The sequence below is a fragment of the Cynoglossus semilaevis genome, chromosome 8 (genome assembly GCF_000523025.1).
Source record: "Cynoglossus semilaevis isolate Cse_v1.0 chromosome 8, Cse_v1.0, whole genome shotgun sequence".
Taxonomy (NCBI): domain Eukaryota; kingdom Metazoa; phylum Chordata; class Actinopteri; order Pleuronectiformes; family Cynoglossidae; genus Cynoglossus; species Cynoglossus semilaevis.
This window is the reverse complement of record NC_024314.1, coordinates 14,931,309-14,949,547: the sequence shown is the minus strand read 5'-3', so window position 1 is coordinate 14,949,547 and position 18,239 is coordinate 14,931,309. Positions and strand designations below refer to the sequence as shown.

Sequence of the window (18,239 nt, the reverse complement as noted above, 5' to 3'; positions counted from 1 at the left end):
ACCTCGGACTCTTTCACCTTTGGTTTTCTGCCAGGCTTCTTCTTCGTGGACTGAGCTGAACATCTGTGCTGCTGCAGACAACGGAGACTTTTAAAAACCCTGGCACAAGCGGGACAGGACACGGGAAGGTCCTGCGAATGTCGGACCATGTGTCGGTCCAGGTACTTGGCTTGTCTCACCACCAGGCCGCACACTTTGCACGTTCTCTCGTCCAGGTCGCTGCTTTGGTCTGACGTTTGGGATCCACTGGAGGAACCAGTGCTAGGCGTCCGTGTGGTTTTCCTCCACTGTGACAGGTAACCTTTCATCTTCAGTCCCCGGTTCTTCCGTACCGGTCTTTGCCACACAACTTCAAAATCTGGATCATCTTCCTTCTTGGTTCTGCCTGAACCTTCGTTCTCAGGGCACTTCTTCTTCCTCCCACGCCTGCCTGGCTTTTTCTCCACCTTATCCAGCACTGTCACCTGACCGTCCTCCCCTATCATCAGTGTTCCGATCTGGCCTTCAGGTTGACCCTCGGCTAGCTCACTCCCACTGGCTGCGACCACTTCAGTCTTTGTGTCCTCACTGATGCCAAACCACTGTGTCTGCTCGCACACGTCCGAGTTCCCGGCTCCTTCCACGAACACTTCCTTGTTCTCAGACTCCACCTCCATCTCTGAGCAGACGGTGTAGACCAGTCCGCTCTCTGCATCAGGTTCCGTTTGTTCGCCGACAATCAGAACTCGATCCATGGGAGGGAGACAGAGAGCCGAGAGGATGCTGCTGTCCACGATGCAGGATTCTGGGGGGAAAAAAAACAACATACAACTCAAATTCATATAATATATAAACATTTATCTTTACAGTGCACGGAAGGATTTGGTTGGAAGTGTCTGTAGTCAGGACAACAGTCAGTTCTTTTCTACAACGATGAAGGAAGTTGTCAGAATAGAACTGAGATCAAGCGACATTCACAGTTTGTTGAACGAGGCCAGTGAACACAATCTACTAATATTATGACTTTTGGTTACAGCAGGGAGAAAGAAGACAGTCCATGGATCTGTGAGTGACTCACCCAGGTCTTCCAACTGACTCAGGTCTTTATAGGAATCCAGCAGAGTCTTCAGCTCCTGGGGCTGAGTTAACGTTTCCATACATTCACTCAGAACAGACGAGGAGTTGGTGAGTAATGAGGCAATCTGACAAAAGAAGAAGAAAATGCTGATGGATTCAGAGCCTCAGAAACACTGAGCTCTCTGTGGAGAGTGACTCACCTGCTGGAGTGTTTGGGAGGGAATCAGCTTCTCAAGCCTAGACAGAAAAAGCCACATCAGGGTCTGAATGGCTTTGTCATATGTGGGACCAAAGTCTTCTGGGAAGACATCCTGGAAAAACCAAGAACAGTAAAATGATTCAGCCAACTGTGTTAATAATTCAACTTTGTTACTTTGAAAGATTAAATGACGACTGCAGTAACACACAAGCAACAGGTACCTGGAAAAAGTTTTTTCTCTGTTCAGGATCTTGGAGTAAGTTTTGGACGAGGCCCATGAAGTGAGAGTCGGCTTCCTCCTGTTCTGGATCATGAGTCTGGAATCACAGGTCAGAGACAGATGAAGACAAACCAGAGAGAATCTGTGGAATTAGTTCATCACCTAAATGTTACAGACTGACCTCAGACGCCCACAGAGATCTGAGACTCTGCATTCGGTCCAGATGTGGCTGAATGATCTGCAGGTCAGCAGTGTCCTCGGTGCGACACAGCTCCAGGATGAGCTGCAGGACAACAGCAGAGGACATAATAAAAACATGGTCTGAAGGAGGTTCTCCTCTTTCCTTATCCTCTCATACTTCAATCTTTAAAATAGAAGCTAGAACTTAGAAATAGTCGGAACAAGAAGCATAAAAGCAAAATCTTAATAATGATGAAGGTTTTCATTTGTGGTGTGAAAACATGTTCATGTTTAAAAGGTTAGAACAGCTCATAAATGTATCGTCAACTCAAGTTGTTGGACACTTCCCACCTCAACAGTACTGACGAGGCAGACACCAAACTATAAAAAAAAAGAACTGTGTCTGAGATTGAAGAACCAAACAAATTCTCACCCGTGCTCTTAAGCCCAGAATAAGTTCCGCCCGCTGCCTCGCAGAGAGGAGCTGAGGAACAATCTCGGTGACCATGAAAACAAACTCCTCCAGCAGTCCATAGTCGGACACGATCTTCAGCTCCAACGTCTGCCATATAGCTGCAGAGACCAGGCGAATAGGGGGAACCAAGAGTCGCAATGTGGAGAGTGAAAGAGCAGGGCCTGGAGAACGGAGAAGTGACTTCTTAAAAGGAGGAACTTGGAGGTTGGATGAACACATTCCTTCACGGTTCGCTTTTTGTTGTATTTATTTAATACAGAGCAGGTTCAAGTCACGAGTCTCCACCATGACAATGGTAGAAAATAATAAGAGGAAGAAGATTACTCTATATTTAACAGCACCCATATTCACTAGTGGGATCACAATAGTTTCATTTGTTACAGAACTTCGTCTCAAACGATCAAGCACAAAAGATGATACGATCTAAACTAAAACATGACGGAAAAACCTAAATGTAAACCAGAAGGACCTTTAATTTGGGCAAAGGATTGTGGGATGAAAATGACTCATCGTAAATATTAACGATGTATTTTCTAACGTTGTCTTTTAAAGCTTGACATACGACATGTTTTTATTTTTTCGTTGTTGGGATATTCTTACGAGTCTCCAGTCGTTTAATGCTGTAAAAGACTGTTTTCCTAAAGCTAACGTTAGCAAAGACATTAGCCAATATGGCGGAGCTCAAAGTAAGCATTAGCTTAAGCTGCGACCGTGTTTCACCCGTACGTCTTATAAAGCTCCTTGTTTACAGCTAAAGTCAAAAGACACGGGGTTCGATGTGAATGCTTGTGTGTTTAAACGTGATACTTAGAATACGTTTTTAAACATTATATTTGACGATCTATCTGAATCCATTCCCGCGCGCGGGCAGCGCTGCGGCCTGAATCAAACAAATTGAGTCACTCACCGTGTAAATGTGCAAATTCTGCGTCCATCCTGTGACAAAGCGTCCGTCACATCGGCCTACCCCCCCAAAAAACGATAAAAGAAAGAAAAGCACTATCACAACAAAAGTGGGGAGTTTAGACAGTGAAGCTGCACTGGGGCAGAATTTTGTGCGTCAAGGTTTCCATCACTTCCGTCAGGAAACACAGTCCGACCGGCAACAAAGGGTAAGGATTATTTGTTCCGATCTTTCTTAGCGCAACTATCTCGGGTCAATTGGAGTGGCTTTTCACCTCTAAACCAATTTACATTTTTTATAAAATAGAACGAGTAACACTAGTATATTAAAGAATATAAAAAGGGCAGAACACAGAGCACACAGTACCGGAAAAGTCAAGAAACAAGAAAAATAAGGTTAAGTGTAAAGTTTGTGTGTGTGTGTGTGTGTGTGAGTGAGTGTGTGTGGTTTGGTTACTTTTTTTTTCAAGAAAAACATAACAAAAACCAAATGATGAACTGCACGTTGACAACAATGAGTTTAATTTAATAGAAAATTCCTTGCAATTATTTTATGGCAAGAAATAAACATCAAAATATAGGTGAGTTAAAGATTAACCAATAATATATCAAATAAGGTCAAAGGGATTAAATGTATGTGGACAAACTTTAATCTGTGGTTTAGGTTGAGGGCAGTAGAGGCTTGGTGGTTAAGGAAGTGGACTTAGGTCGGCAAGGTTTCAGGTTTGAATCCACAAGCCCCCACTTGAGCATGGTACTGTCCCCACACACTACAACCTTGAGCTGCTCCCTGCTCACTTTGGTGATGGGTAAAATGCAGAGGTCACATTTGTTTGTGTGCAGTGTTGTGCTGTCACAATGACAGGTAGTTCACTTTCATGTTGCATCATATTAGCTCAATGTTCTGTTGTCAGTGAAGAGTTAAAAAAAACACAACAGCTGAACAAATTCTTCAATTATTCTTTGTTTATTGGAAACCAGGAAGATAAAAAATAAATACATCTGAAAGTGTGAGGGAAAAGAAAGAATCCATGTGTGAGGTCACATGACATCTCCTGATGTTTTCAGATGAACTGCTGAAGTGGAGTGACAGGGCGGGGGTGTGGTGATTATACATGAACAACAGTTATTTACAGTGATGATGCTTCATTGTTGTACTGTCACCTTGGTAACTGAGGACAATCGTCTCATCACCAAGCCGTTCATTAACATTCACATTGTTTCCTTTTCTACTTCCCGTTGAAATGAGGGCTTTGGAAAAGAGACTGAATTTTAACTTTGTGAGAATTCAAACAAACAAACAAACAGATTTGACTTCTCTTTTCCAATATTGGTACAAAGTGAGTAACGTCCCCATCAGGTCACAGGTCGTCTGTACCTTCAGCTCACACTCAACTAATCCTTTTGTTAAAGTAGAAAATTTTCTTTTTCCTTCTTTCATTCAGAGAAATAAAAAAAAAACAACAGTTAAAGTAAGATGCATCAAACAGAAATCCAGAGGCAGTGGAGTCCAGATGCTGCGGTCGCTCTCTGTCTCAGGCATCTTACTCTGGAGGAGAGGAGGAGTGGGAGGGGACGAGGAGGTGGTGGTCAGTTGGTGCTAGGCGCAGCCAGGGTGTCTTTTGTGTCCACTCAGACTCCGCCTCCCCTCCAATTTTCTCGCCCTGCGTCTGATTGGCCAGAACGTTTCTCGTCCTCCACGGTTGCTTAGGCAGGAAGACTCAACTTCTTTCCTTTCAGAACTGAAACAGAAACAGGAAGAAGAAGGTTGATTCAAAATCGATTGGTCAGGGACTGGAGTCAGTGTGGAGATGATTACTGATAACAAACTAATAACTCCTTCAGCAAGTTATAAGGTTGGTCCAAAGTCTGTCCAGAGACCCAGTCATGCCCACCAGGACAGTCTTCATGTCCTGCCCTCTGCCCGTGGGTCGTGTGGTAGAGAACAGCAGCAGCTCTCACCTTTTGTGACATACAGGTAGAAGAAGTCACAGTAGAGGATGGTCTGCACCACTCCAGCCACAATGGCGATCATGTCGAAGAAGCTCTCAAAGTAGAACCTCCAGATCCAGTTGATGAGGTACAGAGCTCGGTACAGGCCCAGGAAGAACAGATAGTGAGTGGTGATGGTCTCCGCTTCTCCTGTCTTACTGATCATGAAGAGCTGAGGTAAGATGGCCACAGACTCCAGGTAGATGGAGAAGGTCCAGAGGATCTGAGGGACAGAGGGAAGAGACAAGGAGAAGAGATTTTTACAAAGGTTTTCTGAGAGGAACATACAGTAAAGGAGTGAAGTCTGACCTCCAGTGGAGAGAAGTCATGGTTGACCAGGAAGGCCAGACCCCCGACAGGAACCACCAGAAACTCCACTCTGAAGGTGTCATGGTTTCCATCGTAGGTGGCCTTGAATTTGACATAAATCAGGTAGACGGTGGCGTATGCACAGCCGATGTAGATGACCTGAGGGAGGAGGATAAGGAGGAGGGGGAGGAAGAGGAAGAAAAGGTGTGAGGATGAGGAAGACCAGTGTCCTGGAGGGCTGGTCTCTAATCATGTTCAAACAGAACTGGTCCTTCAGCAAACACAGGTGTGTCTGCTTTGACCATGTCTGTGTGTGTGTGTGCGTGTGTGTGCTCTGACCTTCATGGTGGTGTTGTACAGAGAGATGAAGGACGTGAGCAGGTCCAGATACCGAGTGGTGAAGACCAGAGCAAACAAAACTTGACTCTTCCCAGAAATACCTGTCACCAGACAGCAGAGAGCGCTGTTACTCCTCAGGAATCCCACAGATTCAAACATTCTTCTTTTCTTTTCTTTTCCCAAGGACAATTTTGTCCATACTTCAAACCCCAGGCTGCTGTTATTTGTTATTGTTTGATGAGTCTGTGTGAACTCGAAGTACTTGTATGAGTGTTCTGACTCGGTTCCACGGTGACGAAGGAACTGAAGCTCCTTCAGAACTGACTCGAGCTCTTCCTGTAGCTAACCTCTGACAGAACTTTTACAACACTAACAGTACCACAGAGTTGAACCTTTGACCTTTGAACTTTAGAAAATTAATTTTAAACTGCAATCTCTGGGGAAAAAGTCACTACAAAATGACAGACGATTAAAAATAATCTCTTCTACACAGCAGTTAAACAGAGAACTCTGTTTTACACACAATACGTTGACAGTGTGTGTGTGACCTGTTTGTCCACCAAAGTTGAAGTTTGACTCAGTTTGGACTCTGGATGTTTTACTGAGTTAAACATGAATGGACAAGATTGTAGTTGAAATGATCATTTTAACTGAAATGAGTGAGTGAAGCATGACCAACAGCAGTGTTCACTTAAAGCAGTGATTTGATGCTAATGATATTGTAGAGCTAACAAGCTAATTATATAGCTAATAATTACAGATATGTGTTCGTCTGGCCAGCACCAGGGCTAGAGTTTTAGACTGATTTAGTTAGACAGTTATTTATTATGTTTGGACCATTTCGATACAGTTCACTACAATGTCGTTATTATTTTTCTTCACAGTAGCAGTTAAACCACCTGGACCTGAACAGGAAACAGCTTCACAGAAACCTGCAGAGTGAGACGAGTCTGAGGTTTTACTGATGTTTCTACACACGGTGTCATTAGCAGCCCTGTAGATCAGGACAGACGGTATTTCATGCTGGCATCGATCTGATCTGATTAATGTATCAATACGTCACTGTGGAGGTTCGACAAGGAAAACAAGAGTCTGACAGGTAACGGTGGAGGTGATGCCACGTCACACACGTCAACAACGTCATGTCTGGCAAAACACACAGAACCAAACTGGTTCAGCTGGTCGTCAGACATCAAAGTGTCGAGCCTCCCGTGTGACGAAGTCAATGTTTAGAATGGACAGTGGGTTTATTAGAGCCAATTCTCCGCAGTTGCTCTGTTAAAGCTAACACTGCTAACAGCTGCCAAACAAAACTATAGCTAACTGAACTTTTAGAACATCGCGTTGGGTATTTAAAATATCTTACTTCATAACAATTTGGTAAATGTAGTAATAAATGCCATCATTAAAAAATATTTTTAGTTCGAGAGCCTCTCGCTGCATCTGCTAGCGGGGCTAACTAGTAGGATAGCGATAGCCTGGGGCAGCTAATGACCATAAACACGAAAACACAAAGTCCTGGCAGCTTCTTTTCATTTCGGGTTAAATGAAAACATGTACAGTGCACACCAGAGAATTTGTGTGCGGACTTGTTTGAATTACTCACCGGCACAGGACCTGGTTTTCCAGATCTTCATCAGCAGAATGATGATGGCTGCCAAGTGGGACAGGTCACCAGTGAGCCTAAAGATGTTCATCTTCTCTCCTCTTATGGGCCTTCACCACGTCCGTAAAAAATCCGCTCTTGGTCCGGCTTCGGTTCTTAATCAGACCCGCGGTACTGAAGTGTGACACCGGCACAGGAGAGCTAAGCAGACCGAACCCGGCTTCTCTGGAACGGTGAAAATGGCGAGTGAAGCGCGACGTGGCTCCGGGAAGTGGCAGAGCACAGAGTTGACCAATCAGAAGCAAGCAACGCTAAGGCCCTCAGCCAATAACAAGTCTTACACACAGGCGATGCATTTGTGGTCAAAAACAAATGTTGGAAATCCCACCCTCTAATTTAATATTTAAACTATACGTTTTATGGACTTCTTTATTTTTTAAGTGAAACTTTGCGTCACAGAGTTACAATATTTGCTTCATTAGTAACGGCAGCAGTTTTCAAACATTTTGAAGCACTTTTTTCCAATTATTTAAAAACCTTTAAAATACATTTCATGAAGTACACTACAGCAGCTGTGATCGACATGTAAACACAGCAGGTCCAAACTAGTCTCAGATACCTTCTGTTGGTACAAATACTGTTTAAAGTGTAGCACCAAAGTAACACTTGACAGCAGAAGTATGGAACGTTTAGAACATGAAACAATAATACTGTCATGGCTCTGCTGCTGTCAATCTACCTGTGTATCTGCTGTTTGAACCACAGACACAGTTTCACAATAAAAATGTCCCATTTACACAGTAGCTCTGATTCCATCAGTCACGTGAGTTCAATCACATCTGGTCCATATGTTTGTTCCTAAGGTCGGTCACAGAGATCATCAACAGTGTAAACAAATAAAAATGATTTCAACACCATCTCAGATGATTTGTGTTAGAGGTTTGGACTTTAACTTGTCAGCAGTTCTTGTCAGAAATCCATGTCGGAAGTAGAAAAACCTGAGCAGACATTCATGGATCACTCTGGTGAGTGAACATCTGTCCAGTCTGTTTCTCACTCTGCTGACTCTCCAGGGTTGATGGAGGCTTTGAGGACAAAAACAGCGTCGTCCAAAACATAGTAGTCGTTGTACATGTCACCCTCGCACAGATACGGCAGCCGCGTCACCGCCTCCACCTCAAACCCCGCCCCCCTGAACACCTCCTCGGACAGGTGGGTGACCTGCTCCTCCCACGTCTTTCCTTGGACTCTGAGATGGTGTTTGGGACGCTGCCACTGACCTCCTGTTGAAAGGTCAATAAAGAGTGGATTAGATCAACAACGACACCACGACCTTAGAGGGAACGGTCCACCTGGGCTACTGCAGCTGACACAACCTACACGTACCACATCATGAAGGAACGGCCATTTTGTTACATGTCACACACATGACTGTAAATGCCTAAATGTATCACACACGAAGTAGCAGGTTCTTGTATTAGATGATGGCTAAAGGTTAGCCATGAACTAAACAATGGTTTAAAAAGTAATAAAGTTTACAAATATACATAATAAAAAGATCTTTGTTCAACAGATGGAATTTAGTCAAAGATTATTGTTGACACATTTCTACTGTAAGCAGGAAGTCGTTCACTCGTTCATCTCTTCACATATGTACTTTTATATACTCACTCTCTCTCCCACACACGCACGCGCGCACACACACACACACACACACAGAACAGGTGAACTTCATACAGCAGTGGGGGATTGAACCAGTGACCTTCCTGCTGTAGGACAGGAGCACTGACCGCCCTGACATGGACACAGACTCACCCACTTCCACATAAGGCTGGAACGGCAGCACAGCAGCCAGGATGAGTCTCCCAGTGTGAGGAACCAGTGCGTCTCTGATGTCCTGCAGCAGCAGCAGAGGATCGTCACACCGGTCCAGAAGGTTCAGACAGCTGATGATGTCATACTGGAAGCCCGTTCTCTGCCACTCGTCAATGTCCAGAACTCTGAGACACAGACACAATGAGGCAAAGTAAACAAACACAAACATCTGTTAAGGATTGATAAGGTAACAGTGTTTTCTCCTGCTAGCTCGTTAGCAGTTAGCTAATTTAGGCTATCTTTTAAGCTAATTTGCCACATTTTCAGCTTACTTACGCTAATACTAATAAACAAGTACTTTTTTGGCAAAGCTATTTTCTTTTGAATGGTGTTACTTTCAGTGATATTACAGCTACATTGCAGCTAACTGTTAGCTGTCTCTGAGTAATGGTTATCTGTTCTCTATTTTGTGGCAGAGGTTGAACTTTTATTTGGTAAAAGACATTGTTTGGTGATTGACATTTGGTTTGTTTCCTGTCCGACTCACTTGTAGTTCCTTTTCTGAAGATGCCACTTCATGGACAAGGAGACCTCGGTTGTATAGACCTCTCTGAAATGACCTCCCATTACTTCTGTGACCCCTCCATCACCAGCCCCCAGGTCCAGGAGTCTCTCTGCTCTCCACTCTGGGTTAATGCCAAGCAGCTGTTGGAACTGTTCAACTGAAAACACAAACATGGAGCCTCGGCCCAGGAACCTGAAGACACAGAAAACACAGAAATGTGGAGATGTACAGGTTTGTGTGTGTGTGTGTTGTCATAAATACTGACCCGTTGATGGAGGTGCGTGACACCACAGGGCTGAGGACGGTGGAGACAAAGGAGTGGTAGAGCTGAGTTAACACCCAGCTGGACTTTTCCACACTATGCTTCAGAAAAGCTTTGGTACCAGAGTCCAGGTGACTCTGGATGAACAGAGGTCGCACAGAATCTCCCAGTAGTTCTGGAGAGCATCGGTACCACTGGAGAGCAAAAAACAGTCCCATCAGTGAGTAACATTTAGATTTAGAATATCTTAAATACTCTCTCTGGCCAACCTCCATACAGAAGAAGAGCTCTTTTAATTTGAAAGGTCAGCAGCTGTTGATCCACCGCTGCCTCCATCACTTTATTATGATTGACCTCAGTATGTTAGAGCTACGTAAAGGGTTAGGGTTCGTTTGTTTTTAAAATACAGAACACAAAAGTCAGTTTCAAAAGTTACTGATTAAAGTCTTTATGTCAGTAGTTGATGTGCCGACTGATCCCGGCTCAGCACAACAGGAGAGTCTACTCCGTCTATAACAGGTCAAATTACCGAAGACGGTGTTGGTTTGAACGTTAGTAGAACGTTAAACTCCATTTAAAAACGTTAACCATTCTAAGAAACTTTGGTATTTTGCCGAGGACTCTCTGACACGTTAGTCCGAACTAACCAGCAGTATAAAACACACGTACTCAGTCACCTCTCGGTCCTACCTGTGTGTCTGCAGCGGCCGCATCGTTATCGCTCATCATGTTGGCAACGAGCGACCGGACGAGTGGACTCCTCGCATACTTCCCGCTCCACATCCTCCTGGCCGACAACAGAAAAGCCACGTAGCCCACGACCCACGCAACAAAAAGCAGTGTTTTTAGCTGTAGGTGACACATGATAAAAACGGAAAACAACAAAGTCCTGAGTGTCCAGGGGTGCAGCTAACAGGTGTAGATATAGACAAAAACGTCCAATTATAAAACAACACGCAAGACATTTGTTTTTTTTCTCGAACCAAACAAACCTCAGGGTGCGGTGGGTTGTGAAATAAACCTGCTTCTATTTACCCTCCATCTTAGGGCTTTTAATCCATTGTTGTGACTGTTCGCAGCCTTTGTCATCTGTCCCGAGCCGCGTCGCTGCCGTTTACGCATGCGCCAAATGGGCGCCATCTTGGACAGCTAATAACGGCAACTCTACTTAGACAAAATTCATTAGAGCGAAGTTACAGGCTGTACGAGGCTGCATGTTCGAAATCGAGTTAAAAGCTGTCACTGCCCGAATTAAGTTGCGTATGAAACACCGCTGTCATCACGAAGATCGGTTAACAGTTCTTTATTTTTTGTTAAAAATACAAAGAGCGGGTTTAACGCGGTGCTCGGGTTGTTCTTTCATAGGTTTTGTAGGTTTCCTTCACCTACTGTTATTAACAGCAGCGCTACAAGACAAGAAAAGACAAGATAAAATACGACTTAATTGATCCCACACTGGGTTAAATCCACAGTTACAGCAGCAGGAACGACGCAGTAAAACAGGATACATTCAATACGTGGCAAAATGTAATTGGGGAAAGAGAAAATAGACCAATAAAAATAAGAACAATTCAGAGTAAGGTTATTGACTATATCCAATAACGTGACGTGGCAGAAGTTAGTTATAATAATTAATTATTAACATTTATGACACCGTGAAACCTCTGGTCTAAAATCATGGGACGACGTGTACACTACCACAACTGTACTACCTACTGGCCCACAGCGCCATCTTGTGGTGAAATAGAGAAACATCTGAACACAGCCACATCATCGTTGATGATGTATTATTATTATTATTATTATTATTATTATTATTATTATTATTATTATTATTATTATTATTATTATTATTATTATTATTATTATTATTATTAAACCTTTTCAGGGTGGTGAGCGGTGCTAGAGCAAATCCCAGCATGCAGCGCTGTGAAGCTGGAAAACCTGGAGAGAACACACACTGATGATGTTTTCATGAATCCACGACTATTTTTTTAAACTTTTTTACGCAGGTATGATACTTTTAGCATTTCTTTAAGCAAACAGATGGATCCATATTTTGTTTGTTACGATTTGTGTTGTCTCTGAGGAATGATATAAGAGATTTTTGGATCCAGTTGTGTGGAAAATAAAATGAGAATAAAGGAAAGAATCAAAAATTCATCAAAAGTGTAACATTTAACTGATTTTATTGTTAATAATAGTGACTTAATGTAGTGTTCTAGTGGTCAGAGTTAGTCTTCTGAGTGAAAGATCGCAGGTTTAAATCTGCCTCTGTTCATTGCTAAAAATCTTCTAAAACATTTTTGCACTTTGTCGCCCTCTACTAACATAAATGAGCACGACCGTCTGCGAATGGCAGTCATGAGAGATATAAACGCAGCATTGACGCTGTGCAGTTGCGAACTTAGCTTTAGCCACACAGATTTAAACAGTAGCAAAATGATTAAAGGTTGAGACCTTACCTGTCTCAAATCAGACCAAAAACCGAACAACCACATCAAACCCTTTCCCTCCGCCAGACTACCTTGGTGGTACAGTAATAAAAAACTCTTTAGATAAAAAAAACGATTTTTTTTAAATGATAAAACTGATTGAAAAACGGGTAACGTCTCAACCTCATTGTGCTACTGCCAGGGGCACAGATGATATTGTTGAAGCCGTCAGCAGTACTACTATACAATAACAATTATAAGACACACACACACACATTCTTCTATTCCTGTAGTTTTATTTGTATTTCATATTGTATATGAGTGTCAGTACAGGGGCTGTCTTCCTTCATGTTTTCCTGTATTTCTGTCAACTGAAGATACGATGTTTTTAAGTCACGTCAACGCAGTTACAAACCTGCTGTTAACCGAGGTTCCTCAACCTGGTCCTTAGACACGACCCAGGCTTTGGTTGAAAACCAGCTGCAGGGAGAAACAGTCGGAGAGATAGATGGTTCATGTGGTTGGAGATTCAGCTGTGACAGAAGCCTCTTTAATAAAACATGTAGTGACGGTTATCACTGACTGAGAGGCTGCAGATGGACAAACACGGAGAGACGGGTCAAAACGGAACCTAAAGCTGGTGAACCAATCAGAACCATCGTTACTAAAGACATCCTGAGAAAATAAAAAGTTCACAGACACTTAGTGTGAAATTACATCTGTGGTCGACAGAGGGAACCAGAGGCATCACACAGCAACCCTGCACACACGGGGGTGGGCTCACAGGAGGCTGCCTCCTCTGACACCAGACAGGAAGACACTGTTGTTCTCACTGTGACCACTGGGTGGTATAAGATGACAACATTAAGACAACGTGTTGCTAATAAACATGTTTATTTAACACTGTAATGAGAGTGAATTTAAAGACCATCTGATTATGACTGTCAAACCAACAGCCACACCCAGTCCAAGAATCCACCTCTGAATCTTTTCCTGGTCCGGTCTTAGTCTTTCAAGCCAATCCCCAATCTGTACGAATCCCATAAATGGACTGGGACCTGTTGAGGACCACATGTCACTGACTGTCAGTCTCCAAGGTTTCCTCCTGGGTCTCGGTGTCCTGGGTTTCCTCCTCGGTGTCGGTCTCTGGGGTCTCCTCCTGGGTCTCCTCCTGGGTCTCATCCAAAAGTTGCTGATACGTAGTGAGAGGGATTCCTTCCTCCAGAGGGGTGAGAGTATCTGGACAATATAGAACCTCAATGGTTTTCTGAGGAAAGAACGATCAGAGACATTACTGTTGGAAGAAGGGAAGACGGAACTACTCAGGTTCTCAGGATGTCTCACCTCTTCACTGCACACAAACTGAGCTTGGTCCGTGTTCAAGAGGAACTCGAAGAGACTGTACTTTAGGAACACACTGTAGAACACGGGAGAACACGGTTCAGTATTCCTACAGTTCTAACTAAGAATAGTTCACATTAGACTCGCACTTGTTCGTGACGTAGCTGGTGAGATCTTTGGCCTCTTCTCCGTCCAGAAGTCCATCGTCCTCTGATGTCTGACAGGCAGCAGCTAACGCCTTAGCGAACTCCACCATGTTGTCTACAAGACTCAAGTGTTTTTCTGAAAGAAAAACCCAGAAAACTCAAGAGGAAAGGCAGGGAGCCATTCAGTTAGCTACACAGGTCAGAGGTCAGGTCAGAGGTCATGTAGGTCTGTCAGTTGGTGTCAGTTAGTTGGCACTAGCTCTGCAGTAGTTAGATCAGTAGCAGTTGGGTTCTGCAGTAGAACCTTGAATGTTGTCCAGCAGCATCTGCAGCAGAGCCATGATGAAGGAGATCTGGGTGGGGGTTAAATTCTCCTCTTTGGCCCAGAGGAAGGCACAGAGGTACAGGTCCAGGAGAATGTCCTCCTTCATACAGGTGCCGTGGTTCGTGAAGTCCAGGATTTTCATCAGCTCACTGTAGGTGTCACACAGTCACCGCATTAAAAACACGTACACTATTCTACCGTGGTTAGCATGTGGCTACTCACTCCTCCTGCTCCTCCACGCTGCGCGGCAGCAGCTTTGTGATGCGTCGGTGCGGTGGGGGGTCATACTGCCACTGCAGGAAGTCTCCTTTCTACCAAGAGAACATCACTGATCATTACAGGGTCACATGACCTCCCTGACACCAATGACTGACCACAGCATGTACGTCACCTGGACCTCCTTTTTCTTCTGCTTCTTTTGACGAGACATTTTACACTGACAACAGTCACCACAGGAGCAACAACAGTAAAGACAGACAGGAAGTGACATCACAGTAAGCCATGATGTCATCTTTGACTCCTTTCATCTTTCATTTACATGTCAACAGATCCAACAGAATCACAGACAAAGTAGAGTTGATTTTTTTGTTCTACCTGAACTAATACCTGAAACCAAACCCACCTGGAGACTGAGCACTAAAGACTACAGCAAACACTCGTGCCAGCCTGTGGCTTGAGTCCTGCTGCGGTGAAGACCTGGTCTTTCTCCTCTGTGGTCAGGAGGACTGAAGTATTGAACCACTATGAGGGAAATCGTGCACATGCAGGCAGGCCAGTGTGGAAACCAGATCGGAGCCAAGTTCTGGGAGGTGATTAGTGACGAACACGGCATCGACGCATCAGGAACGTACTGCGGGGACAGCAAGCTGCAGCTGGAACGGATCAACGTGTACTACAACGAGGTAGCCGGGGGGAAGTATGTTCCCCGAGCTGTGCTGATAGATCTGGAGCCAGGAACCATGGACTCAGTGAGGTCTGGTCCCATGGGCCAGCTCTTCAGACCAGACAACTTTGTCTTTGGTCAAACAGGAGCGGGAAATAACTGGGCCAAAGGTCACTACACCGAGGGAGCCGAACTGGTGGAGTGTGTCCTGGACGTGGTCAGGAAGGAGGCCGAGGGTTGTGACTGTCTGCAGGGCTTCCAGCTCACTCACTCTCTGGGAGGAGGAACTGGATCCGGTATGGGAACCCTGCTCATCAGTAAAATCCGAGAGGAATATCCCGACCGGATCATGACCACCTTCAGCGTAGTGCCCTCACCAAAAGTGTCAGACACGGTGGTGGAGCCCTACAACGCCACCCTGTCCGTCCACCAGCTGGTGGAGAACACCGACCAGACCTTCTGCATCGATAACGAGGCCCTGTACGACATCTGCTTCCGCACGCTCAAACTCAACACACCGTGCTACGGCGACCTTAATCACCTGGTCTCGGCCACCATGAGTGGTGTGACCACCTGCCTGCGCTTTCCCGGTCAGCTCAACGCTGACCTGAGGAAACTGGCCGTCAACATGGTGCCCTTCCCCAGGCTGCACTTCTTCATGCCAGGATTTGCCCCCCTGACCAGCAGGGGGAGCCAACAGTACAGGGCTCTAACAGTTCCCGAACTCACCCACCAAATGTTTGATGCCAAGAACATGATGGCGGCCTGTGACCCACGACATGGACGTTACCTCACGGTGGCAGCCATCTTCCGAGGACGAATGTCCATGAAGGAGGTGGACGAGCAGATGCTCAACGTGCAGAACAAGATGAGCAGGTACTTTGTGGAGTGGATCCCCAACAACGTGAAGACGGCCGTCTGTGACATCCCCCCCCGAGGTCTGAAAATGTCTTCCACCTTCATTGGGAACACCACAGCCATTCAGGAACTGTTCCGACGCATCTCAGAACAGTTCACCGCCATGTTCCGTCGGAAGGCCTTCCTCCACTGGTACATGGGCGAAGGCATGGACGAGATGGAATTCACAGAAGCTGAGAGCAACATGAACGACCTGGTGTCCGAGTACCAGCAGTACCAGGACGCCACTATTGAGTACGACGGTGATAATGACAGTGATGAAGAAGAGGAGGGGTAGACGCCGACGGAGACCTTTTAATGGACCAAGAAGACAAAGTAGTAGAGGAACATCATGAACGTCTCAGAGGAGGACAAGGAAAGGTAACGTTTGAAGCAGGTAATGACGCAACGGCCGGAAAGTGACAGCCGTGGAGAGTCAGACGACAAACGCAGGCATCCAGTCAGAGCCCCCCAGTAGAACCGGTACCACAGGTGGGGTGGGGTTCTGGGTCTGTTGGTTTGACAAAATGAAGGCCAATCCAGTGTAGTGCTTCCAAACAGCCCACAGGTAATCTGACAACCGCTCATGTTGACCAATCAGAGTTAAGCTCTGTTCCATTTGAGAGCTCTTCACATTTTCAAGCAGGTTTTTGTCACAAAGAAACAGAACTTTTCCAGGGCATGTGGTCGTGTCACCAACTAACTAATAACCTTAAAACCCGTTTGGGTTCCAGGCGCCAGGAAGTTCCGTGTAGGTTGTTTATCCAGGAACTTCGTTGAACCTGAAGAAATGATATCCTAAAATACTCTGAGACACACTAAGATCATCGGTGAACATTTACACCTGACTGATTTTATCGCAGTAGTTCCATAAAACTGTTAAAAACTCTACATTAGCGCAGCGTTTCCTAAAGACAATAATTATATTTCACTAATCAAACACAGGCTATTTGGTCAAGTCTGATCTGTTTAATAAAAACACTAATATCTGTTTTTAAGTTTAATAAAGTGAAGGATATTGAAGTGTCAGACTTGGTTGGTTGTTAATGGTTAATAAGGATTGTTTTCGTTTTATTAAACAGATCAGATTTCTTCAGACATTAGTCATAACGTTCACAACACGGTCCCGAACAGACGAACACATTTGACTAAGTTAAATACAGTCCATAGTTGGCTGCTTCATTTCTGAAAAGGATTTTATTTAAAGAAAATCTTTCTAGGTTCTAATAACGTAACGATCCCGTTTTAACAAATAAGGTTCAAAGTTACGTCTTGTTCTTTCAAGAACGTTCCTTCCTTTCCTTTCAGGTCTGTCCTCCACCACCGCGGGCCTTATGTTGATTATTATTACTGTTACCATGACAGTCGTTGTTGTTTTTCTGTTGTTTCGCTTAAAAAGTGAGACAACAGACAAACTACAGCAACAACCACCTGTTGGACTCACGTCTGCCCCCTCCGGTGCCTCACGGTACGGTTTTCCTCAGCGTTCTTTCCATTGTAGTTTTATGTATTAATTAACTTAAGTATTTTAAGTCCGCGAGACTGAGGGTGTTTAATAAAAGCAGTATAACACAGTATTTCCATTTGTGACATAAACCTGTTTGATACAGAAAACACGAGAGGAGAAAAGAACGTCATCTGAATTAACTCATTTTATGATGAGCGTGAACTAACCTGTGACCTGCGTCACACACACACACACACACACACACACACCACTACGTACTCATCTAATGTTCGTGTCTATTACCTTGTGACTGACGTCGTTCTCCTCCTTTGGAGGTTTCACCTCAGCAGACATGTTGTTGTCGGTGGTGTGGTTGTCATAGCAACAGCCAGGAAGTGCCTATATTTTAAAGGTTGGAAGTTTAATTTAATAGTTTCATTAACTTGGAATGACGGTTATGTTGTGTTTTTTTCCGACAGGGCTTGAAGCGTGTGAAGCACTCTTCCTCCCACACGGAGTCCACAGAGAAAACTGACACAAGGGGCGCTGCTCCACTGCTGCCTCCAGTGGTTAGTTTGAGTCAATGATTTACATTTAAAAAATCGTTTTTACAGCCGAAGTCTAAAAAAAAGTCTTTAGAACTTAGTGATGGGGGCAGCAGGGGACCAGGAACCCCGTGAGTCCCCGTGAGAAACAGTTCCTCGTGTTCTCCGTGGACACTCGTGGCGTGTGGTCGTGACCAACTCTCCTGCTTTAACCTCATTAGATCTAATGTGTTTTCCACTCTTTGCTCCTCATCACATCCAGACTCGTCATCTCCTCCTCCTCCTCCCCCTCTTCCTCC

At 44.7% G+C, this 18,239-nt stretch overlaps 5 protein-coding genes across 7 annotated transcripts in view; 1 reads left to right on the top strand and 4 right to left on the bottom strand.

Moving 5' to 3' along the window:
- LOC103382388 (zinc finger protein 665-like) overlaps positions 1-3,256 on the bottom strand; it is a 4,914-nt gene extending 1,658 nt beyond the window's left edge. The window contains exons 1-7 of the mRNA XM_008315181.3: positions 3,038-3,256; positions 2,089-2,291; positions 1,657-1,758; positions 1,477-1,572; positions 1,257-1,367; positions 1,058-1,181; positions 3-784 (exon numbers count right to left, since the gene is read on the bottom strand). Of these exons, the coding sequence (XP_008313403.1) occupies positions 3-784; positions 1,058-1,181; positions 1,257-1,367; positions 1,477-1,572; positions 1,657-1,758; positions 2,089-2,291; positions 3,038-3,065 (1,446 nt within the window). The 5' untranslated portion in view covers positions 3,066-3,256. The remainder of the gene's footprint in view (positions 1-2; positions 785-1,057; positions 1,182-1,256; positions 1,368-1,476; positions 1,573-1,656; positions 1,759-2,088; positions 2,292-3,037) is intronic.
- Positions 3,257-3,981: 725 nt separating this feature from the next.
- On the bottom strand, positions 3,982-7,552 carry kdelr2b (KDEL endoplasmic reticulum protein retention receptor 2b). Its single transcript, XM_008314899.3, has 5 exons — positions 7,280-7,552; positions 5,674-5,774; positions 5,335-5,493; positions 4,996-5,248; positions 3,982-4,775 (listed from the first exon to the last, which is right to left on the bottom strand). The coding sequence occupies exons 1-5, from the start codon at positions 7,368-7,370 to the stop codon at positions 4,741-4,743; spliced, it is 639 nt and encodes a 212-aa protein (XP_008313121.1). The 5' UTR covers positions 7,371-7,552; the 3' UTR covers positions 3,982-4,740.
- A 142-nt stretch (positions 7,553-7,694) lies between these two features.
- On the bottom strand, positions 7,695-11,086 carry mettl9 (methyltransferase 9, His-X-His N1-histidine). Of its 2 annotated transcripts, none has more exons than XM_025057450.1 (6): positions 10,957-11,086; positions 10,612-10,770; positions 9,925-10,115; positions 9,642-9,851; positions 9,095-9,279; positions 7,695-8,562 (listed from the first exon to the last, which is right to left on the bottom strand). In XM_025057450.1, the coding sequence occupies exons 1-6, from the start codon at positions 11,059-11,061 to the stop codon at positions 8,333-8,335; spliced, it is 1,080 nt and encodes a 359-aa protein (XP_024913218.1). In that variant the 5' UTR covers positions 11,062-11,086; the 3' UTR covers positions 7,695-8,332. The 2 variants fall into 2 exon arrangements, with proteins under 2 accessions (XP_024913218.1, XP_008313123.1); XM_008314901.3 differs by having other exon boundaries at positions 10,914-11,069.
- Positions 11,087-12,633: 1,547 nt separating this feature from the next.
- On the bottom strand, positions 12,634-17,839 carry cabcoco1 (ciliary associated calcium binding coiled-coil 1). 2 transcript variants are annotated; one of them, XM_025057448.1, is made up of 6 exons: positions 17,699-17,839; positions 14,391-14,479; positions 14,148-14,317; positions 13,847-13,979; positions 13,701-13,773; positions 12,634-13,623 (listed from the first exon to the last, which is right to left on the bottom strand). In XM_025057448.1, the coding sequence occupies exons 1-6, from the start codon at positions 17,747-17,749 to the stop codon at positions 13,432-13,434; spliced, it is 708 nt and encodes a 235-aa protein (XP_024913216.1). In that variant the 5' UTR covers positions 17,750-17,839; the 3' UTR covers positions 12,634-13,431. The 2 variants fall into 2 exon arrangements, with proteins under 2 accessions (XP_024913216.1, XP_024913215.1); XM_025057447.1 differs by lacking the exon at positions 17,699-17,839 and adding an exon at positions 14,560-14,679.
- On the top strand, positions 14,881-16,869 carry LOC103382200 (tubulin beta chain-like). Its single transcript, XM_008314903.3, has one exon. It carries the CDS (start codon positions 14,912-14,914, stop codon positions 16,244-16,246), a length of 1,335 nt encoding a protein of 444 aa, XP_008313125.1. The 5' UTR covers positions 14,881-14,911; the 3' UTR covers positions 16,247-16,869.
- Positions 17,840-18,239: the final 400 nt, after the last annotated feature.

Coding starts and splice junctions, on each gene's coding strand:
- kdelr2b (XM_008314899.3), bottom strand. CDS start 7,370: ATGAACATCTTTAGGCTCACTGGTGACCTGTCCCACTTGGCAGCCATC. Junction 5,775..7,279: donor GAAAACCAGGTCCTGTGCCG/GTGAGTAATTCA, acceptor GTCTGGTGACAG/GTATTTCTGGGAAGAGTCAA. Junction 4,776..4,995: donor CTACCTGTATGTCACAAAAG/GTGAGAGCTGCT, acceptor TTTCTGTTTCAG/TTCTGAAAGGAAAGAAGTTG.
- mettl9 (XM_025057450.1), bottom strand. CDS start 11,061: ATGGCGCCCATTTGGCGCATGCGTAAACGGCAGCGACGCGGCTCGGGA. Junction 10,771..10,956: donor TAAAAGCCCTAAGATGGAGG/GTAAATAGAAGC, acceptor TGTCACCTACAG/CTAAAAACACTGCTTTTTGT. Junction 8,563..9,094: donor CCAGCCTTATGTGGAAGTGG/GTGAGTCTGTGT, acceptor ACCTTTCAACAG/GAGGTCAGTGGCAGCGTCCC.
- LOC103382200 (XM_008314903.3), top strand. CDS start 14,912: ATGAGGGAAATCGTGCACATGCAGGCAGGCCAGTGTGGAAACCAGATC.
- cabcoco1 (XM_025057447.1), bottom strand. CDS start 14,679: ATGACATCATGGCTTACTGTGATGTCACTTCCTGTCTGTCTTTACTGT. Junction 14,480..14,559: donor AGAAGAAAAAGGAGGTCCAG/GTGACGTACATG, acceptor TTCTCTTGGTAG/AAAGGAGACTTCCTGCAGTG. Junction 13,624..13,700: donor AGTTTGTGTGCAGTGAAGAG/GTGAGACATCCT, acceptor TTCTTTCCTCAG/AAAACCATTGAGGTTCTATA.